Below are 23,081 nucleotides of genomic sequence, written 5' to 3'. Positions count from 1 at the left end.
GCACCTTAAAGGCCCTCTTGTGGTGTAGCTGATGAATAAGTATGCAGTTACTCAGGAAACCTGCCTAGTATATGCTCTGCAAAGTTTTCTTGAAATGAATTCAGGTAGATGAAATGTTACTATCACTGGAATGTGACATTTTCCCCTCTTGCTAGGTTTGTGGGTGTCTTAAGGAAAAGCTAATCAAGAAAACACTGATTTGGATAAATTTGGTTGGAAGGAGTTTTAAGATAGCCATGTTAAACCTAATCAATTTCTAAAATTGTATTTCAGTGTGAAGCAGATCTTAACTGCATGTTCAAATGCTGTTGAAACAATAGTTATAGTTGCAACCTAGATGTCAAAAAACTTTACTATTTCTTAAACGCTTAAATACAAATTTAGACCAGTCTGAACATCTCAAGTCTTGCAAATCAACAAATGAATGCTTACTGGTATGTGACAATAAACTAATAGCAGCTTCTTTCTAGGGAATAAGTTAGACATCAACTTCAGGAATTTTTTACTTCAGGCTAATGATTGGTTTGTTTGAGATGAGCCAGGCTTTGCTCTGACATCACGCAAATATAGTCAGCAATTACCAGACCTAACAATTACGTCTGTGCAGCCGATTCATACACAACAGCAAACGGACATGATCGCTGTCTGGCTTGAGAATTTTAGCCTGTTTTCATGTATGATGTAGTGATATGGAGGTTAAACCATAAACGCTGTCATGATGATCACAGATTGTCTACATACCATTTTGAAAGGCTGCCTGTCTCAGAAGATTATTAAAACAAAAATTATTGGAGGCTGAATACAAGATGAACAGATTGGTGTCATTACATTTTGATTCATGGGTGTCAGATCAAACGCAATGTTTCTGTGACTGCTTGTACAGGGTGTTAAGGCTGTTGCATTTTTTTTGCAACCACCATTTAGTAGGCCAGTCAGAGTTTATTTCAGTCATTCAGGAAGCTGCTCTCATGTTGTATGAGATGAGTAATTCTGAGAATGAATAGTATTTTGTCCACAAATCAGTAAGCTATATTGAGGTTGCATCATTTGGTTAGAAATCAACAAAAAATGTAGTTGATTTTGACTATTAATTATGAAACTCCCTCTTCATGCTCTATTCTCTTCCCTGACTGTTTGCAGGCTAACAGCTGGCAGGACACCACCAACCCCCCCTCGGTCACCTCCCCTCCCGGTCCTCCTGGCAGCGTCCACTCCGACACCTCCAACTGATCCGGTGGCTCTCTCGCTGCCATCACTTCATTCCCACTGTGGTCTGCTCTGACTACCATCCTCTGTCCCCATTCTTCAATATACCCTTGTCTCTCAACCTGACAGCCACACAAGGCTGTATTTGCATTTCATAAACACACACTGTGCTGGAACACAGGACAGCCGAACACTAGTTAGGAGGAGTTCTCCCTCCACCCCAAAGCTCCACTTCAATGCTCGAAGCTCCATAACTCAGAATGAAAGGAGGATGGAGCTCACTGATACTGAGACAGATAGAAAACATCTTTACTATCAAGGACTTTTTGAAAACCACTGACCCAGCTGTGTAGATGATCATGATGTCTGTACATTATGTGTATATGCACGTTAACTTCACACAGTACTCACACAGCTTGTCCATGTGCTGTTGACCTCTGCACTCAACCCTTTGCTTTGGAAAACTGTGTGTGATTGCCTGTATCTCTTGAAGCCTTGGCATTTGACAGCCAAACTGTTGATACAGATCACCAGGGAGCTCTGCTCACCTTGCTCGTACCAAAGTGCTGCCCCAGTAGTTGTCAACACATCTGTTCCTCCGAGACCACCCTCTGCCAACTCTACACAAGACGTTGTTGTATCTTCCGGTCCTTACAGCTTGATATTTCATTCTGTTGGAGATTTCAAAGTGAATAATTGAGACATGCGCAAAGGTGCATGCAACCCCCTTCCATAAACACACACCCTACAACTTTTCAGTCGTTTTCATAGTGAGCTGACATAAAAGATGTGTCAAGCACAAAAGTTAGCATCCTTGTTATGGGTGTCTCTACCTGTAAAAAGGTAGTTAAGGGGATCACTGTTCTAGACCAGGCAGGACAGGTGATAATAGGGCTGGCGAGGAGAGGATGAAAGGGCAGAGAGAGGAGAATTTCTTTGGTTGAGTGGATGTAACTAATAGCCCTTTTTGTTGCTAACCAATAGAGGGTGCTGGTAGATGGCTTGTAGACTTTACTTCTTGCTTTCTGTCCACTAGTTTATTTGATTGTAGGCTATTTTCTAATGCTGTTTCACCAAGAATGCACCAGCCACCACCAAAAATGAGCTCAATAAAGCATCTAAATGACGTTAGGAGAAGGGTGGAAAGATTGTGGGGCATTGATGTGTTATTGGGACAAACGTGACATGAATTTAGAAACGTGACTGTCTTCCATGCATGTAGGACTTCTAGGCGTGATATTATTGTTTTCGTTTAACCTTCCGAGTTTTTAGCTTTGTTTTTATTAACAAAAAAATAAAGGGTATAATTATTACAGTCAGACCAAAAAGGAAAAAGTGCATCATGTATTGCTATGATGTGTGTCTCTGTGTGGGCGTGTGTACAGTCTTCTTGGGATGTCTTAGTCAAACTGGCTGGTGCCCTCTGACCTTTGTAAGCATTATAGAGACTGGGTGCTTCCACCAGCCAATGACAACACCAGGTGGGGTTCCACTGAGATCTCCTCCCCATCTTGAAACGTTTAAGCTCGTGAGCCCAAGGCAACACGCTACAACCTTCTGTTGTACCAAAACCAAAAATACCACGTTCAGCAATGTAATAATGCTACTCTGTGTCTCTCTAAAGTTGGTGCACAGCCACCTTTTCAGTTCGAGGCGAGGAGGGAATTATATTTGTATCTGTGTCTCTCTTGTGTGGTGTTGTCATGCCTCAAGTTGATTTCATTTTTGGGGTTTTTGTTGTGGGGCTTCATGGGAGGGTGGGTGGAGTGAGGACTGTCATATCAGACCTGTAATTTGATTGTGAGCATAGAATTTATGCTCTCCCCTTTACCCATCTTTTAATATCTTCTGGTAAAACCACAACTATTTTTGATTTTATTTCTATGGCCAATTGGGCAAGGGCTTCTCTCTCTCCTCTGTTACCAAAAAAAGAGGCAGCACTGGGTGTAGTAAAACAATTAACTTGTGTTTAAGACAAACCTGCAGCGTTTTTGGGGATTTTCATTCTTTGGAACTATTTTATACATTAACTGTTATGTGAATAACAAAGCATTTTGATAGTAAGGTAAAGCCTTATGAATATTTAAGTGTCAGTCAAGACTTTGTTGAACCATATGTTACAGAACAAAACTTGAGCTTGTAAGCTGGTCACATGTGATATCCCACATTTAATTACTTGTTTTGTTACTCATCGCAGTTCATACGACTGTATCTTATGAATAACGTTATCGCCACACCAAATTATCATGCCCCCCCCCTTTTTCTACCTGTTGTAATGGATGTCACTGTACAGTTTGTGTAATGTTTCAGTATTTTTTTTTTTCTTTTATAAACTTCGATGTTTGGTTGAGATGCCAGTTTTATTTGGCCTTTGTGCCACAGAATTCATGATAACTCTGTATCAATTTTGAATATTATTTAGGTCTTTTGTTACATAACCGGGTGGCAATGTATGGTTTAGAGGTGTAACATTTGGTGCTGTGGAAAGAATTGTATCAATTGAGGTTCTGCAATGAACATTATTTGGTATATTTTGCCATGCTAATCCCTGGACACCTTTCTCATCTGATTCTACCACCATTTCCCACACTCCCTCAGTTATACAGTCACTTTTCCAAATATTCACCCACTTTTGTGCCTAATTTAATCCTAAATCTTGTTTTAATGCTGCTCAAATTATTCCATGATATCAGTTATACAGAGTGGCAAAAAGTTTTTAATCTGACTAAATTACATAGATGGCTATTAAATTCAAGCTCTTAGACCTTTAAATTTATCACACCTTGACAGCTAAATGTAATGGTGCAGATGTTGCCCGTTTTGTGTAAAACTAATCTGAAATTAATTTGGCTAACGGCTACACTGAAACAGGAAGAGAGCCAGACTTTCACATTTAAGTGCATGGTGTGCGCTATGCTCCAGTCATCGTGCACGACAGCAAAAACACCTATGCCTAAATGCATAGACGTCATTATGTGGTGTCCCACATTATGTGGTGCCCTGTAATGTTGCAACCGCAATTCTAAAATACAGAACTTAATTTTATTTTCTATGGTTGATCATTTAAATCTTGTTTGGATTCTGCAAGTGACTAAATGACTTCCACAGCATCAAATGTCTCTTTAAACCTTTTTGATTTCTTTGTTTTTATTAGTATATTTGTATCTCCCCTCTTTCCCTTGTATTTACCCCTCTCTCTACCTCTGTCTTTCCATTTCTCTTGTATATAACCCCCACTGTTTTCAGACTTGTGAGTCTGTATGAACTCCTTTTATACCTCAACTTTAGAATTGTTCTAGAAAGAGTAAAACAAAAGGAAGAATATGACAAATTGTAGTGTTCTTATTAGAAAATTAATAAAATGATTTAGTGTGATTTTTTTCAGTATTTGATTTCAGATTTTAGGAGTGTTTCATTTTATAATTTGTCACAAATGCTCTTGTGATAGTCAAATGTAATAAAAGGAGAGATTGCACCATCCGATGATTAATATGTGAATCTGTCAGCCTCATGGAAAATATGGAAAACACTATCCTGAGAAATGACAGCATTTGTCCAACATGGATTAAATCCTTTTCAGCTTTTTAATTGATCCATCTTTATATATTTTGTGTTGGAAACATGGAAGAGAGGTAGTTTAGCGGAAGTTACTGATGTCCAGCAAAAAATCCCAAAACAAAAGAGAGAATTTTACACAATTTATCCTGGTTAGATGACAGTAAAATCTGTTTTTTTTCCCCCCATACTGCAGGCCTCCAGCCATCATACCCCAGGCATTGTCCAGCTGTCTTCTTTACTGTTGGTGTCCTGAGGCATACACAAGGCCTGATCTTCTGACTTCTGGACACAGCCATGTGTTTCCTATGAAGAAAACATAATTTATTGAGCATGCAACAAAGAAATATAATTTCAAGAAAGAGTCAGACAATTCATTTACAGACCCATTTGCTGACTGACTCTAAAAAACATCTGACATCTAATAATTCAATGCACTGTGTTCCCCTTAGACACTTTTACAAGAAAAAGTAGTCTTTGCTCCAGGATTAACAAACCGAAACAAAGAAATCTAGGAGGAATCTCCTGGTTACTTCTTGCCACAGGTATGAGAGAACTTTATATTTTACTTCCAATCTGATAGGTTACATTAGAAATCAGCATGTGCATCAGTGCAGTAAATGTAAACCAGCATGACTCACAAAGGAAATGTGAGAAGCCAAAAAAAACAACGGGCATAATAGAAGACTTTGTTTCATGTTAACCTAGATAAAAGGTACTGTTTTAAATGGAATTAATGTTGCTTTGGGAGTGTAATGTTTACATTTCACAGGTTGTATCTTGCCTGACTAAAAGCAACCGAGAATGTCTCTGTTAAAGGTGAGTCAATCTCTACAGGTGGAGGCTCCCTCTGCTGAGTGACACCTCTCCAGCATAGACAGCACAGGATCCGCTTGAATGTCCTCCGCATCTCGTCGTCTCGCAGGGAATAGATGATGGGGTTGACCAGAGAGTTGCACTCAGCTATCACCAAACAGAACTTCTCATAGTCGTTGGCGTGGCTGTCTTTACCCAAAAGCCCGTCCAGTAAGAGAATGATGAGGCCAGGGGTCCAGCAGATTACAAAGGCGCCTGCAGAGATGTGGTTCATCAATGAAGACAGGAATGAATCAACAACAATAAACTCAAATCCGATGTAATATGACACCGGTCTCAAAGGGCAGCTATGTTGGCTAGTGTTTGCAGTTTGACTGCTTGGTATTAAGGTTAAGTTCCTCTCGGAGATGAGTCACCTGAGTAATCAAAGGAGTGGATTATGAAGAGAAATATGATTTCAATTTCACTGTGACACACTGGACATTCCTAGCAACCTCTGAAATTAATCCACCAGCAGCACTCAGACAAGGTCTGAGAGACAAACAAGACTAAGGCTGTAAAACAAGTTTGTGGGGGAAGTGAAAGACTACAGGAAGCAAGCAGCCCCAGCTCTCTGATGAGAGAGAGAGAGAGGCCAATGCACATCAAAGCACTTGAAGTAAGGTAACAAATGGAACACAATTCAGTTTCACATCATATGACATGGTGGAGAGTTGAGTTCAAGTCAAATCCATTAAACTTGACTTTTTGAGAAAATGTAAAGGAGATACATTTTTTATGATGTGGTAAAAATTAAATGTGAATTGTGCAAAAAAAAAAAAATGCCTGCAAAACAAGAAAAGGTTGCCCCTAATATTTAGTACATACAGTCTAGATGTTTGTGTTTTCAGTGCGTCTGTGCTGGACTTCTTACCCAGAACCATGGAAATAGTTTTCATCAGGTTGATAACAGTCTGTCTCTGCTGTATCTCAGAGGTATGCTGAGACACGTTCTGGCTCCTGTATCTTACATAGATAAAGATACGAGTGTACATGGCCACCATTATGAAGAAAGTGAGCAAGTTTAGGACTGCCCAGAAGATGAGGAATTGGCGGCTGTAGAGAGGAGCGACAGTGGAGCAGTCTGACAGATTGCACTCGCAGTTCCAAAACTTGGAGGGCACCAGGCCCATGATGATGCTCACAGCCCAGATGCAAACTATCAGCAGCACCACTCGACGCTTGGGCATCGTGCTGTGCAGCTGCATGGTGAGAATGGTCTGGTGGCGCTCTACGGCGACAGCAAGCAGGTTGGCCACAGAGGCTGTCAGGCTGATGTCAATCAGAGCCCCGCGGATGTACCACTGCTCCTTAGTGAGAGTCCTGGTCCAGGGGCCCGTGTTCAACATCAGGTTGGCATAGGCAATACCGGCAAACAGGTCTGCTGCAGCCATGTTGCCCAGGAGATAGTAGATAGGAAAGTGGAAGCGGCGGTTCATGAAGATGGCCACCATCACCATCAGGTTGGCCAGGACTACGATGAGACACACAGTCAAGCCCAGTCCAATAACCACAAAGTCCCGCGCCGTCCATGTTACACTGACTTTTTTACCCACCGAGTTGTAAAAGAAGGTGACATTACTGTTGTAGTTGCAGGTATTCGTCACACTGCTCTCCATGGCCATGACTGCGGACACAAAACAGGAAGTTCAGTATATTTACCTGTCATCAACAAGAGGTGCCACAACAAGCAATGTACAATACTGTATTTGTTCAATAGAAGGATTTCCATTCAGTACATATTAAGTATTCATAACTCTATTGTTTCATCCATGTCACTCAAATATTATGCTTTTACAAACTGAATGCTATAATATAAGACATATATATAAGACATTCCCAGGCTCTCATTTTAGCTATGTGTCCCTACAATATTATATATACTGAACTGTGGAATTTGTGTGTCAGCAGACTTGATGTCTACACTAACTACATTCAACACAGAGGTTGTCAGTGTGATCAAGATATCTGTACAGATAATCCTCCAAGGTGGAGAAGAAGATAAATTCAGTTTATTATAGGTGTTTTGTGACAGATGTATTACTGTAAAGGTTACCACTGTGCTAGTGATGATCTGACAATGAAGCAAGTGGGAAAAATAATTCGAATAAACTTGCGTTCATTTGAATTATTTTTTGCTATAAAACGCCAGAATAAAAAGACATAGGTGATGTCTTCAAATTGCTCGTTTTGTCCAACCAATAGTCCCAAACCCAAAGGCGCCATGATTACAGTGATATAAAACAGCAGCCCTCTGGAATCATCGATCTACACTATATATATATATATATATATATATATATATATATATATTATATATATATATATATATATATATATATATATATATATATATATATATATATTAGGCTTACTAATATTTAGGACACAAAAACGACAATGAAACATTTCAACACAAGTTTCCCCTTCTTTCTGGGACAATATTTAAAAATTAGAGACACATTTTTATTGATATAAAGAGCTAAACTTGCAGTGAGATGTGTGCAATTGATAAAAAATAGCTCTCATCTGTTAAATTGAAACTTCTGTTAAATTGAAACTCATGGAGATTTTCATTTCGACTTTATGCAAAGAAAACGTTAATTATATCAAACCTACAATAGTCTCAGGGTCTCCTCCATCCAGACGGGTCTGATATGAAACCGGTGGTCCTGGTTACCATTTGACGAAACACAAAGTCTTCGAGCTGCTGTCACCGGTGTCCCTCCATACAGCGACGCGGCTTCAGGAAGACGCCAGTGTGAATCATTTTCACTCAGATCAGCTGCTGCCGACGGACAGGTAGCGGTGTTGGCTCCACCTACAGCCTGAAATATCGGAAAAAACATGCACACACTCGGTTTCAGTCATTCTGGGCATCTAAGAGGGAGATTTTTCTTTAAAGGACCTCGTACGAATCTTAGCAAAAACTGAGGTGTTGCTCATATAGCTTTCGGCTCAAAGTATGTTTTTAATACTTTTTTGAAGTTAGCTATGAAAAGCGAAAAGAAACACCTTGCTCCCAAAGACTCATGCGTAATTTAGGTGGAACCCCTGAAGGCAGCATGACATAAAAAGCAAAACGCGACTTTTGACTGAGTGATTCAATTCTACATTTTCAGTCAGAATAAACCACATATTGACACAGATAACTGTAATTATTTTAGAGGTATCAATGAGAAGAGTTGTAGTCACAGTGGTCTATAGTTAGTAGCCTATCTGAATGACCAAGCATAATAGCGTTAGACAGAATGTTGCATCTTTCGGTTTTTCCTATTTTGAAAGTATTTGCCGGAAGTGTTGTAAATTAGTTACAGTTACATGGTGTTCGCTAACCTCCAGTGATCACAATGATGAACTGCAACACTGCACTTGATTTGGTTCTAACAACCAAACTCAAGCGTACTAATGGTTGGTGTTTGTCAAAATAAAATAACTAAACGAAGCAATCAGAAACAAAGTAACAGAAAGAACAAGATAGAGAACAAATAGAGTCTACAGCTCCACATTCTTCATCGGGGATGGGACAGAAAATAATACTGATTATTGATATTCTAATTAGGTATTCAAAAGGTTATTGTTCATGTAGCTGTTAACAGTATCTGTATCATAAATGTGTACTTTGTAATCAAAGTTCAAACAGAATTAATGCATGAATGAATGTAATTCCTATGAACGTTACCTCCGTGAATGTATTGTGTTGTCATCTAGTGGTCACACCGAGGAACTGCAGGGTTAAATTCGTCAAACTCGCGTCAGTGCAGCCATAGCACAACACTACCACTTCCGGAGAAGAATCGGAATAAAGTACCGACAGAGGCGAACAGTATGAAATGATTTCCAAACCCGAGTACTACAGATATTATAACGATTATTATGTATATTTTACCTTTTACGCTTAAATATTACCGTGTTTATGGTGGCAGCAAGTACTAACCACTAGCAGGAGCCCCGGAGCAGCTTAGCTAGCTTGGAGAGCCGACAAATAACTGGATGGCGATTTCCACATCGTCACTTAACATCAACCACTCAATGGCAGGTATCCACGGCATTACATTCACTATTCTTTTTTAAACAGTTTGCCATAATCTTAACCTGTATCAACTTAGTACTGAGGAGAGCTTTGAAGAAAAAAAAAGCTACATTTGAACTCAACTCCGATCTATAGAATCACTGGCCTCCAGTGGTCAAAATGGGAAACTACAACACTATATTTAATTCAGGGCTAACACAGTGTTTGGATAACTGTCATCGAAACTCATGCTGTTAATGATCACAGTCAGCTACGTGCTTATACCATGAACTGAATATTATGCATCAATTTAAAGTATTATTTTTAATATTTGCAGTAGGGTTTTAGTCTAGTTATTATTGTTTGAGCACATTATCTTGCAATTACCGGAAGTGGTGGTATGCTTCATATCTCTATTGACGCTACCTTGACAAATTTAATGTATCGTAGTTTCTTACTGTGACCACTAGAGGACACTAAACACCTCTGACAGAACTCAGGCCAAACATTTACACAAGGATTTGCAGTTGTTTCGACTTTATCAGTATTTATACAACAGTTAGTTCCGACCAAGTAATTTGATTGGACGAGAGACATTCCATGAGTGCTGATATAGAGTACAACAGCAGTGGGACTTTTAACTACATGTATCACTCCGCTTCACAGGTGTTTTATTAACCGTTAATCAGCGTTAAATGAACAGTCGTCGTTTATCTAAGATTACAACAAACTTAACAAAGATGAATATATTTCCAGAAATAAAATTTTAATTAAACGATATATGGTCGTCAGAAGAGGATGAAGGGAAGAAGCCGGGATGCTTCGGTGCACAACTGAGGTAACGTGTAGAAAAAGTAGCAAGTCAGTGTGCACTGTGCAGGTCAGGAAAATGTTTGTGTTGTTTAGCAACAGTCCAGTTGCGGAACTATTTGTGTTGGCGTTGCCAAACAAATTATGAAATAAACAAACAAATCATAATCTGGTTTTGCTTATTGAACTAGGCGCTCGTAGAACTGTTGCATCGGGCAAATTTTTCTTAGTTGCTGTTGCAATAATATCTGCCTTGACTCTGGTATGAACAACACTGACAGGTTCAACTTCTTCTTTTTTTTTTTTTTTTTTTTTTTTTAAATCAACAGCTCTTAACTATTTATTACCAATAATGTTATTTCTAATAATCACACTCATATTGGCATGTTCAATTCGACAGTAACATACTGTAATAACGCTGTGTTATTTAGTGTTGCAGTTTGGGACTTTGCAGTAAAGTGAAACGTAATGCCATACCAACACCTCCGACTAATACCTTCAAAATAAAATAACCCCAAGAGGAGTCAATTTCTCATATTCTTTTCTGTTATCTATATAAAGGTGGGAAAAACATTTAGTCTCGGCTATTTGTTGAAATGTGTTGCATTGAATATGAAGACTATGCTAAACAACAAAATTAACCATAATTTTTTTGAGTATCTAATATCCACTGAGACTCAGCCTACCACAATGTTGTTCCATTATTATTATTTTGACTAACAGTTCAAGTGTCAAACTTAAAAGCTTAAAGGCCAAAAAAGTGCATTAGTTATTGAACTGACTAAAAAGACTAAAAGAGACAAACTTTTGTTTATTTTTTTTTATTTTCTATAAAAGAGATGAGTTTATTCAATGATCATAACAGACTTAATCGGAGACCTCGATAGACCACTCACATACCAAACGATAATCGAGGAAAATGTTTGAACAAAACCTCCAAAACAGAACACATGTAACACAAAATAAAATACCTGAATAAAGCAAACTCTGGGCTGAGCTGCGGGTCAGCACATTCTCTGTAGAACTCATGGCACATTATGTCCGACAATTACTGTGAAAAAAAAAAAAAAGGCTAAAAAGGAATGAAGGTTGTTTTTTTTGTTTTTTTTACCCTTTCAAAACCAGTCTAATAATAAAAATTATATATTCATATATGGTGGACTTCATAGAAATTAAAAAGGTGACTTAAGCACAAAAACAAATTCTCCTGAAGTACTGTTTATGTTTCTTCGCCTCCCTTCAATAGAATGCATATCTACACTGTGGAACATGCCTCCTTGCACCACACACTTAAAAAACTTTTTAACAAAAACAAAAACACACACAGTCACACAGCCGTCCAAATTTACACAGTCACACTCACAGACCAGACTCAAATGCTAGTGTGGCAACGCTGAAACATATCTACCTAAAATCTGCTGATTGAACAAAATGAGAAAGTAGTTGTCAGGTGTGTACACTCATAGAAGTCCAGCTAAAACTAAATTTAAAACCCGAATATTGACAACGGGTAAAATATAAAATGCTGTCTTTTCCTTTTTTTATTTATTTTTTTACTCAAACTCTTTCAAAAATCTCCCTCCCCATTCAAATATTACACCTCCCATTCCCGACTCACCCCTTTCTAAACCCCCTCAAAGTGTAATATAACCCAACGAGAATTGCAATACAATACAGGCACTGGAGAAAAACACCATAAGAGACAAGTGGCGAGGACGAGATGCATTCAGATTTCAACCCATCCCCAGTCCAAACAATGTCTCCAAAAACAGAATTATAACTCACATCCACTATTATCGAACAAGAACAAAGATAGAAATCAAAACTGTTTTTTCAGCATTTTCTGATTCGTAATTTTTGTAATTGTTTGTCTTTTTATTTTGTATTGTCGACAGTGTGCCCGTGGTGACTATTTGACGCAAAAATTTACTAGGAGCTCCTGCAGATCCCTTCGACTATTTTTACTAACCTCAGGGAGAGAAAGGTGGTAAGTGTTTGTCTTATTCCCCTGACTGTCCTCTCCCTGCTTTGAACACTCTGCTTGTTGATATTTGATCAAAACCTTTTGGTAAGACCAGAGCACACACAGGGGGAACAGCAAGGGTCTCCTCATCTTCTCACTTCTTAACTGATCCAGTAGTGTGACTGTTGTGAACAGGCCAATGATATGAACATTTCCAACATTATGTCTAAAAGTGTAAAAATACAAAGAATGGTGCAACACTTGTAGTGAAATTATATTCCAACTAAAGCTCAGAGACGGCTGGACCTTTCCACTCTTCTGCTAACGATTTCCTGTTGTGGCTTTAAATTAAAAATACAAGGCAGGATGAAAACTTCAACTGATTCAGTCTTTGATAAAATACTTGCTGGAACTATGATAATGCATATATTCAGGGTTTTTTCACTAGCTACCTATCATATTTTAGGACAAGTAATTGAGCATAAAAGTTAATGGGTTGTTTGGCATAGACATAAGTGGCGGAGTGTGTTGGTGTGAAGATTCAAAGAGAGGAAAAAAAGATCCAAAATAAACAGTTATTGTAGTATAAGAAAATACTTCTTTACAGTAGATACTAGATGATGAAAAAGATCTGCGCTGCTCCTACTCCTGGTTGTAAATGTTATTGGTTTATCCATGTGTGCAGGCCACAGAACATAATGGTCTGTTTAGGAAAGAGGTGTAAGGCAAAGTGTACCTTCTCTGCTGAGAAATATACATGATTTACAGTATGGAAGTTGCCCGCCCCCCCAACCATTTCATGTGTTCACTTACAACAAACAAAAACAAAACAGAACATAAAAGACCAGTCCTCTTCATCACCTCAGACATCTGGCAGTTTCAAAACGCCTCTGCGCAGTGTGTCAGTACATTATCAGAGCATTTTCATAGTTATTGGGATGTCTTTACTCTTGCAATTATTGTTGCGCCCATGCACACCGTTAGAAACAAGTGCGAAAAAGGCAACTGTGCCAACAGGGGTCCTTTCGCTCATGTTGCGAGATATCAGGCAGACGAAGCCAAATTCGCAGGAAATTACATCCAAAACAATGAGACTATCCCCATGTGTTGTGTGTGTTCCGTCCACAGGGGCAAAGTGAGCTGTGTCCTCCTCGTCCAGCGTTTGTACTCAAGTCTCCGAGCGCCTCTCATATCTACATACAGTCCATGTCCCTCTGTGGTGCGTGGTCACCAAATCTCACTTTAGAGGAAGTGTACATCATCCAAGTTTTTTTTTTCTTTTTTTTCATGTGTTTTTTTTTTTTTTGTTTGTTTTTGCAGTTACGTTTCAGTTGCTCCTCTCCTCAAAACAGGTTCTCCTCAAAGATAGCCATTAAGTCACTTTGGAAATTCATGTCAATAGTTGCTGCCATCTGGAGAGAGAAAAGAACAACTTAGTATTTCCTTTGCATTCATTTCTCCTGAGAGTGTGCTTTTAATTTCTTGAAAATCGCTCCTACACCTACAAATATAATTACAATTATTACTGCTATTCCATTCCATTATAATATTCTATTAAATAGAAATTAACATCATATTAAACTAAATGCTAAACAGTCATCTCACCGCTTCTCGCCTCCTCCTCTCCTGCTCTCGGCGGCGTGCTAGCTCCCTCTGTTGGTCTAGTGGGTTTTGTGTGGTGGGCTGCGGCGGTGTGGGGGGTTGAGGAGGCTGCTGAATGGTAGTCGGCTGGGGCTCCTGCTGCTGCTGCTGCTGCTGTTGCTGCTGCTGCTGCTGCTGCTGCTGCTGCTGTTGCTGCTGTTGCTGCTGCTGTTGTTGTGAAGGGACTTGGATGTGCTGCTGTTCCAGACGTCTGCGTGGCTCCTCGTGCACCCTTCTGCTTGGCTCCATGACGTCCTCTTCATCCCGACCTCTGGAAAACATTCAGGCCAATAATTCACACCAGGTGAAATCAAATACTTTTCACATAGCCGTGGGGTTTCATGTCTGAGTAAGAGATATCCTTTAAGCTACATCTGGTGCCATCCTGGGTGTCTCACACGGAAAAATGGATGAGCTAAATATAAACTACGAGCCAACAACAAGGTCAAGTGTAAGGCTATACAAAAAGCCTAAAGATCTGTACAGACGTTTTTTAGCTAAAGGTAACTGGCTGCTACAGCTAACTGGTTTCTAAATTTGGGATATGTTAAAAGCAAAAGATCCAACACTGATGAGCTAAACTTTATCTCTCACTATTTTCACTATTGTTTATTGAATCATAGAACTGAGTTTTGTTTTATCCAGCTAAAGTAAGCCTATGATGTCTCAGTTACAACACATGGAAACACTTACACTAGCTTAACACAGGTAAAATATCTGGTGGCCAACACTCCTTTAACTTTAAAATGTATGTTTTAATTTCTGAAATAAAAGGATTGAAAGCTTTGTAATCTGTACATGAGGTTCATTATTAAGATGTTTAGTGATTATAGTGTCTTGAACATCTGTAGCCTACTGAACGAGTTGTTAAATAACAAGGACTTGTTAGTTTCAGACATTATTAAAACTGCTCTGTAAATATGCAATGGCTTAAGGAAGAGTAGACACCCATATGTACTGACTTATAGGCCTGACATTAACACTCTACCAACTGATGCATATAATCTATTATAATCTTTCCAGGTTTGAATTTTGACATGCGAAACAACCCCTCCTGTTGTCATTAGTTACAAACGATTCTCAGTGGCTGTTGTGATCCTACGATATGGCCACTAGGGGGCATATGACATCACCTTATGGTCCAAGGCTTCTTGTGTCTTATTTAACATCACACAGCCTTCCCAAACACAAATGTATTACTATACTTCATACATTACTTAAAGCTCTACATTGTTGATTTCTTTGGGCAGTTGAGACTCTTTGAAGATGTGCTCAATCTGTAAATATATGACTGCAACAGAGAGGCATCAAAGTCTGTAAACCTCACATGATTTAATATTTCTAATGACCAACAATGGTGAGTATCAATTTCTATCAGTTCAAATGACAGGTAAGCCAATAGTCAATAGTTTCACATTTTCAAAACTGCACAGCGAGTCAGCTTGCTCTTTTATACATTTTCTCTTATTTTCATATTGTAGTTGTGTGAATCAAATATAAAACGAATGAATGATAGGTATATCTGCTCAAAACACAACAGTCCCTCATGAGATAAAAATTGCAGACATCTGTGTATTCCTTCCTGACAACCTTACCGTAGTTTGTCCTGCTCTCTGCGTAGCCGGTCTTTTTCTGCCTGCTCAGCTTGGGCCTTCAGGGCTTTCTCCCTCTCCTCTTTCTCCCGGGCAGCACGGCGGAACTGCTCAAAACTGTCACTCGATGATTTCACTGCAGATAAGGGCGTAGATGTGGACTTCTGTGCCAGGCTGGCCCATGAGCCCATATTCTTTAGTTTCACATCCTGACAAAACACAGACAGGAAGTTCACACACAAAGAACTGAATGAGGTGAATGAAATAATTTTGTAGTGTCTCTTACACACACCTGTACTTTTTTGGGGGCAATGGGCACCTTGGACTCCTGCTTGAACTTATCTTTCTCTTGCAGAGAGGAAGGCGGCACACTGGGCTCAGAAGAGCGAATGACCGGTCGCGAGCTGTCCATGGACTTCACATCTGCTTAATACAAGTACACACAAGAATGGTGTCAGTATCTTGTGCAGCTTCTTCTTCATTCATGTTTTAAATGCAGAAAGTGAGAGGAAACATATGAAGTCTTGGTACGCACTCTGTTGGCTGTGGCCTGGTTGAGAAGGCTTGTTGTCAGGATGTTTGTGATGGTCTGGTCTCATTGCAGGATTAAATGGCTCTCCTCTCATCACTGGTGATGGAGGAAGTTTCTCTTCCTTTAACCCACCTTGGCTCACAGGGGCCCTCTGCTGCTTGGCAAGACAATGGAAAACCCAATGTTAGTTCTGCACTAAACCCACCAAAAATACTTTGTCCGACCAGTGAAGGTTCCTCACCTTTTTGGGCTGCATGTTGTGAGGTGGAGACTGGTGAGACACAGGTGGATACTGGGGAAGTTGTGGGGAATGCATCATGAGAGGGGATGGGTTGTCCCTCATGTGACCTGTCAGCAGAAGGGAGGGGCATTGAACTTCAGTCAATGTCATTCATTTGTACTGCAACAGTTTTTGCTTCTATCATCAGTTACAAATTAAATGTTTGTGACTCACCTGTGTTGTAAGGGTCAGCCTTGGTCGGGCGAGGGGAGGGCTGTTCTTGCTGCTGCTGGATGATCTGTTGTGCTTTGTTGGTGGGCATGGATACTTTGTGTTGTGATCCCTGGGACTGACCAGCTAGTCCAGGACCCTGCTGGTAGTTCAGTTGCTGCTGTTGTGCCTGCTGTTGCTGCTGCTGAGTATGCTGCATGTGGCGGGCCTGGTGTAGAGGCATCTGTTGGGGTGGGGCCTGAAGTGATGGGGCTGGCTGAGCCTGGGACTGAACAGGCAGCTGGGGAGTAGGCAGCGTGGTCTGAGAAGAGAGTTGGGCTTGTCCCTGGACAGACTGCAGAAGAGAAGGCGGTCCTTGTTGTTGTTGTTGCTGCTGCTGCTGCTGCTGCTGCTGCTGACGAGCCTGCGCCTGGAGCGACTGCATGGACTGCTGGGGCTGACGGGCTTGCTGGAACTGCTGTAGGTATAACTGTACTTGGTTCATAGGTGTTGTCGACCCTGGCTCTTCATCATCCTCTAGCAGCATCTGGGGAGGCTGGGAAGACAGCAAGCCCTGGGGTGTGAGCGTTGGGGGGGACATGGGCCGCTGGTGCAGAGGCTGAGGAGGGTGGAGGATCTGAGAAGGGAGCTGATGCTGTGGTGGTGCTGCTGACTGAGGCTGCAGTTGCTGCTGCTGTTGATGCTGTTGTTGCTGCTGCTGCTGCTGCTGCAGGGTTGGCTGCTGCTGAGGAGGGGCTGGTTGCTGTTGAGGGGGTTTAGGATGAAGAGGCGCTGCCTTATGACTGGGTCGAGAAGGCTGCTGAGGCATGGAACTGTGCAAGGCTAAGGTTGCACATTACAAACAAAGGAGGAAGAAACAAAATGCATCATTAATATATTGTGATCCTTGACAGAGTTTACTCCAAAAAACAAAAATAATAATAATTTATAAGTGTATTAACTGGTAAAACCCAATTCTATTTTTGTTCTTTTAAATCTTACCTTTTCTTTCTGGTTTTACTCACTTCAACACATCTCATCTCTTTTAGTATTTTATTATTTTATCTTTATCTTTGTTTTTCTGCCTTTTGCAGATTTACAATAGCATGTCTTCCGTTACTGTATTATTTAATTTACTCACTTAAACTTTTATTTATAATAGTAATTTATTGCTCATTGCATGGATGGAGGTATTATTTTTATTGCTTTTATTCCGTAAAGAACTTAAATTGTTACATTGTTTGTATGAAAAGTGCTTTACATATAAAGCTTAATTGATTGATTGATTAATTTAAGGAACATGACCCCTACTGGAACACAGTCTCATCTGAGCAATGAGTGTATTACAGATAAATACTGCAGGAGACATTACTGCTTATTCATATATTTTCTGAACAGCAAAGAATGGCGAGTTAAAATAAAACATTAAAATAAAATGGAATGGCTGTGCTCAACAGACCAGTCTTATTAAATGTTTAATGGTGTATGTATGTAATAAGTGTTTAGTTTTTTATAAAGGACAGGTTAAAGGAAACTAGCTTATTGTAGGTTAAATGAAAGCTAAAATGTACTGCAGTATTAATGCAGAAAAAGCATGTGCCAATTTTGACAACAGCATTGTTGACTTTGTGGGAGCCATTATTGTTCCTGGGACTACAGTTACACTTGCAGAAACAAGTAGCTATTACTTCTGTACCTGTCATAAGTGCAGCAGACTGCATACAGCCTTACCTGGAGATGGGAGGACGGGATGCTGGTTGAGGAAGGGGTGGGTCTCTGGTGACGCCGGCCCAGAATGAGCATTGAGGTGTGGAGGTGGCGGTGAGGAGGAGTTGCCTGTGTGGTGGGACAGATGCATGAGGGGTTGACCGAAAGGCGGCAGGGACTCAAAGCTAGTCTCCAGTAACTGGGAAGACTCGAGAGCAGCTACAGGAGGAGCCATGAAGCCTGCAGGAGATGGCTGCTGCTGCTGCTGCTGCTGCTGCTGCTGCTGCTGCTGCTGCTGCTGCTGATGGTGCTTCATCTGACTGCTGGACTGAAGGCCTGCAGGTTGGGAATTAAGCCCAGGCTGAACAGGGCCGCTCTGAGTGTGAGGATGTGTCTTCTTCCCCTCCTTCACAGACTGGCCCTTCTTCTTCTGCTGTTTTATAATTCCTGACAAAAGTGAAATAAAGATTAGACACTTCATTTGGTGTTTTTGACTGGGGCATTTGAGTGGTAAATACACTAAGATACCTGTCGCCTCAGTTTCACTGTCTGAGCTGGAGCCACTGCTCTCTGAAGAAGATCCAGTCTTTTTGGAGGTAGCCAAGGACTCCACAGTCTTCTCAACTACAAAAAGACAACCACGTGTTCAAGCTTTTCCAGAATAAAGCAGCAAATGTGAAATTAATTACCCATAGTAATTTCATACTTCAAAGTAAACACGACAATCACACACAGAGAGTCACCAGTTTCCAAACTGTTTTCCTACAGTGGCTCACCTGGAACTTTTTTCTTCTTGCGGAGGCAGGAAGACACATATCTTTCCAGCTCGCGTAGAGTAGAAGGCTTTAGTGTCTCAAAGTCAATCTCAATCTCATCAGGGTTTGAGTTTTTGAGTGAGGGCTCTCTGGACTGGATAATATGCACTACACGACCAAGCTTGTCACCAGGAAGCTTGTTGATGTCCAAGCTTAACTGCCTCTTCTCCTCGTATGTCATAGGCTTGCACTTTTCCCCTGTAGCTGATGACCCAGCTGCCCCCAGGTCATCTTCCAGGCTGGGAACTGGCTGCATGTTGGAGGGATGGTTGCTTTTCATCCCCTCCTTTTTACTACAGAGGCAAAACACACGTATAGTTTACCAATATGTAATACTGAGAAGTCTTTCTACAAATGCAGCTCAAGCTGTGATTTACAACTACAAACAGGCTCATTTAAACAATAACACACACAAAGAAGACATGATAAAGATTACCTAAAAGATACCAGTCAGTTTCTTAACAATGATCAATCTTTTAACAGTCATACTTATTTAAAAGAAAAACACAAATTTAAAACATGTCCTCAGATGATCCTCTCAATTGTGACCAGTTACACAGAAAGAGCATAACAATATGGGGCATATAGAACTGAGTAAGTCTAATACCACATTGTGCAATGCCAAGCTGGTAGCTAAAAAAAACAAAGATCTAATATCAAGGAGCTCAACCAACAGCTTGACATGGACAAAGTTTAATACCCACCTGGGTTTCTTCTTGGGAATAAGCTCTTTGTTACTATTGTTACTGTTCTTGGTCTTCTTGGAGAGCTGTGGAACAGGTGTAGCATCCTGGATTTCATCTACTAGGCCAGCCATGCTTCCTTTCTTCTTATGCTTATCTTTTTTCTTCTCTTTCTTTTCCTTCTCTTTTCTCTTTGGTTTGCTGGCTTGTGGTTGAGACAGGGCGGCCAGCTGCTCGTGAACAGCCTTCAACTGTATCAAGAGAAGAGACCAGTCCTCAACAAAGGGTAACAAGGGCGGAACAACTAATTTGCAGCCATTCTGAACCTTCTCTGATCACTGACCTGTTCCTGGAGCTCTGCCAACCTCTGGGCTCTCTCCTCTTCAGAGTCATCTGTGGAAGACTCAGACTCAGAGGATGAGTCACTGGAACTGTCTGAAGATGAGGCGACATGGGCCAAAGGAGGCTGGGGCTTAACAGGGGCAGGATGGTGAAGTGTAGGGGCTGGGGCAGAAACCAGAGGCTTGCTCTCAGGTTCATCTGGCATCTTGGCAAATCGCATCTCAAAGACATCCTACAAAATGAAAAGACACAAACAAATTAAGCTAAATGTATGTGTATGTTTGGAGGTATAGACTCAAAACACCACAACTTTTGACTTGAATGCTCTTTTTTTTTGACCCAGTGTGTGCCTTTCTGTATTGGACTTTTTTGGTCAGATTTGTACTGGCCACTATTATCGATCCTTGTGTATTTTAACTCTTTTTAATAACTATGATTGTTTTTGTTTGTAGGTGAGTTGTCTATGTGTGCTTTGTTTGCCGACTCGCTGCCTTGAATCGGCCCTTGAGGGACAAATATAATAGAACTGAACAGTAAACGTTAAGACAGAAATTTGAAGGATATGATAGACTAGTGCGGTGAAAACAAATAGAACAAACCTCTGGTTGAGTAGTTTTATTGTTCAACAAAAACACACAAAAAAAATCAAATACATGTTGTTCAGGGTCTGAGTAAATTAAGCTAGATAATAGACTGAGCATTGAGGCAGCATCCTGGCTCAGTGTTTTTTGTGTGGTACTGAGAATAATCTGTGGAAAATACTAATGCTTTTGACAACACACAATCTAAAATTGATTTTTCTTTCAAATGTAAACTAAAACAGCACCAGCAATTGGCCAATCTTTTCTTAAAGTGAAGATCAGCTAGTTGCTTTAAGATTAATAAAACTCTAAATGAATTTAATTTTACCAAAGTAACATTGTTTACGTGTTAGACTATATTTACCTGTAATTTTCGTGCCATAGCTACCACTTCATGGTCTGGTGGATTATATTTGTAGCAGTTGGAAAACATTAATCGTACATCAGCAGCAAACTCCTGGGGTTCACGGTATTGCCTGTTCTCCAGCTTGGCCTATTAAACACATCAAGGATATTAATTACTTGCCATGCCACAAGTCCACTCTCTTAAATAACTTATGGTACCCTTGATCAACTATGCCTTGTGTCTTCAACACACCTTGATGGTGCTGAGGTCCATGGGATGTTTGATGATATCGTGATAATCGTGTAGTCCCAGTGCATCCACATCGACAGGTTTGTGGAACGGCCAGGCGTAAGCAGCATGCTTCTTAGACAGCATCTCCCTAACCAGACTAGCACAATATCCCAGCTGATCTTGTGGTTTGGGGCTATGACCTCCACTTGGTGCGCTGAGTCCAATCCCCATGCCTATGTGATGCTGAGAGTCTGGAGCTTCCTTCTTCATCTGTTTCGTAGGTCTGGTACTCTCTCGTCTGGGTAGTGTCTTCCCAGATTTGGACTCTGCTGGCGAAGATTCACTGAGTTGGTCATTTGCTGTGGGCGTTGTAGTGTCTGCTTTCCTTTTCTGGCTCTTTCTTTGCTAGATAGCAGTGAACATAAAGAAAGCACAGACATGGGGCAAAAAGACAAGGAAATAAACGATTAGAGTGATGCCAGAACATAACCACACCTGTCCCAAAGCATTGTCAAAAATGAGACCACTTGCCCAAGCATATTTCCCTGTGTCAGTCACACTCACTTTGGTCATGGTTATAGGATTCTGCAGCATGGGGGCAGTGCTCTGGATGGATGCTGGGGGAAGGGGTGTCTGAGCAGGGGGAGGCACAGAAGTCATGATGGGAATTTGAGGAGCGCAGTCTGATTGGCCCAGGGAGTAGGGAGCTCCAAGCTGTGGCGCATGGCTAGGTAACGTTGGGGGCACGTGGGCCTGCATCAAAGGCTGGGGAGGTAGTGAAGGCGGGCCCTGCACTGGTCCTCTGGTCTGCGGCGCTGCTGAGAGGTTGGACAGACCACGAGTTTGCGGAGTCGTGGACGAAGAATCAATGATGGGCCCTGGTTTCAAGTTCAGACCTTGATGAGAGAATATAAATAATTATCTTATCTGACAAAGGACAGATACAAGAATGTGTGTTGACTAAATATAACAGCATTAAGGGGGAAAATAAAAATAAAAAAATCACATACCTCCCTCTCTCCTGCCCCGTCCACGTCCTTTCCCTGTCATGACAACAATCTCAGTTTCATCCTGAGGCATTTCTGTGACCTTTTGGAGGAAAACCTTCTCCAGAGCCTCAGCCATTAAGACTATGTCATCTCCAGGCTGCAGGGGGAGACAAACACTCTTAGCAAAAGTGACGGCATATCAGAATGTTTGACACTTTATGGTAATAATGGCTCCAGTGTACAACTATGTTACCTTGTTGTATATGTAGCAGTTGGTAAACATCGTGTTGAAGTCTTGAATACATTCTTGGGCATTCCAGTAGTAACTGTTCTCAAGCCTTTTCTTGATTGTTCCCATGTCCATAGGAATTTTGATTATTGTGTAGTAGTCCTGAAAAGGTTGCATACAAGTATGTCAACAATGCAAGACAGAAAATCTTCAACGATGTGACATTCTCTACTGGCTTGACTAAGCTAATTTGAAGCTAGCTTAGAAGTCAAAACATTCCCCATTCTCTTATTGCTTAATTTCTGAAGAAATTGTAAATTGCATTAATTTTATAATTAACCAAAGTAAGTGACTTATTTTGGATTTGAAAACTTTCTATAATTCATACTATCTGTAAACATTTCTATCAAAATAAATCTTAATGGTGTCAGTGATATCTTGAAATCAACTGATGTCCTTGCCAACAAAGACATCTCAAAAATAAAGATGTATGACAAAGGTGTTTTAAGGGATTCTTTTTCCCCCAATTTACAGTTTTTCGGGGGATCTGAGGATAGAGGGT

At 40.6% G+C, this 23,081-nt stretch overlaps 3 protein-coding genes across 8 annotated transcripts in view; 1 reads left to right on the top strand and 2 right to left on the bottom strand.

Moving 5' to 3' along the window:
- Positions 1–4,686, top strand: part of pbx4 (pre-B-cell leukemia transcription factor 4) — a 28,930-nt gene extending 24,244 nt beyond the window's left edge. For all 4 annotated transcript variants that reach the window (XM_056401011.1, XM_056401012.1, XM_056401009.1 and 1 more), the window contains one exon: positions 1,141–4,686. In XM_056401011.1, the coding sequence (XP_056256986.1) occupies positions 1,141–1,230 (90 nt within the window). In that variant the 3' untranslated portion in view covers positions 1,231–4,686. The remainder of the gene's footprint in view (positions 1–1,140) is intronic.
- Positions 4,687–4,891: 205 nt separating this feature from the next.
- Positions 4,892–9,891, bottom strand: lpar2a (lysophosphatidic acid receptor 2a). 2 transcript variants are annotated; one of them, XM_056401014.1, is made up of 5 exons: positions 9,299–9,891; positions 8,236–8,444; positions 6,491–7,243; positions 5,525–5,832; positions 4,892–5,067 (listed from the first exon to the last, which is right to left on the bottom strand). In XM_056401014.1, the coding sequence occupies exons 3-4, from the start codon at positions 7,239–7,241 to the stop codon at positions 5,528–5,530; spliced, it is 1,056 nt and encodes a 351-aa protein (XP_056256989.1). In that variant the 5' UTR covers positions 7,242–7,243; positions 8,236–8,444; positions 9,299–9,891; the 3' UTR covers positions 4,892–5,067; positions 5,525–5,527. The 2 variants fall into 2 exon arrangements, with proteins under 2 accessions (XP_056256989.1, XP_056256988.1); XM_056401013.1 differs by having other exon boundaries at positions 5,546–5,832; positions 9,299–9,878.
- Positions 9,892–11,243: 1,352 nt separating this feature from the next.
- Positions 11,244–23,081, bottom strand: part of brd4 (bromodomain containing 4) — a 31,657-nt gene continuing 19,819 nt past the window's right edge. For both annotated transcript variants that reach the window (XM_056400497.1, XM_056400496.1), the window contains exons 3-19: positions 22,544–22,681; positions 22,312–22,447; positions 21,866–22,197; positions 21,323–21,706; positions 21,089–21,217; positions 20,145–20,375; positions 19,823–20,052; positions 19,080–19,411; positions 18,832–18,927; positions 18,328–18,750; positions 16,621–17,439; positions 16,408–16,514; positions 16,170–16,320; positions 15,927–16,057; positions 15,638–15,843; positions 14,007–14,313; positions 11,244–13,813 (exon numbers count right to left, since the gene is read on the bottom strand). In XM_056400497.1, the coding sequence (XP_056256472.1) occupies positions 13,745–13,813; positions 14,007–14,313; positions 15,638–15,843; positions 15,927–16,057; positions 16,170–16,320; positions 16,408–16,514; positions 16,621–17,439; positions 18,328–18,750; positions 18,832–18,927; positions 19,080–19,411; positions 19,823–20,052; positions 20,145–20,375; positions 21,089–21,217; positions 21,323–21,706; positions 21,866–22,197; positions 22,312–22,447; positions 22,544–22,681 (4,221 nt within the window). In that variant the 3' untranslated portion in view covers positions 11,244–13,744. The remainder of the gene's footprint in view (positions 13,814–14,006; positions 14,314–15,637; positions 15,844–15,926; positions 16,058–16,169; positions 16,321–16,407; positions 16,515–16,620; positions 17,440–18,327; positions 18,751–18,831; positions 18,928–19,079; positions 19,412–19,822; positions 20,053–20,144; positions 20,376–21,088; positions 21,218–21,322; positions 21,707–21,865; positions 22,198–22,311; positions 22,448–22,543; positions 22,682–23,081) is intronic.

Source organism: Seriola aureovittata, chromosome 17 (genome assembly GCF_021018895.1).
Source record: "Seriola aureovittata isolate HTS-2021-v1 ecotype China chromosome 17, ASM2101889v1, whole genome shotgun sequence".
In the NCBI taxonomy this organism is placed as follows: domain Eukaryota; kingdom Metazoa; phylum Chordata; class Actinopteri; order Carangiformes; family Carangidae; genus Seriola; species Seriola aureovittata.
Note: the sequence above shows the minus strand (reverse complement) of the source record. Positions and strands in the feature narration are given on the sequence as shown.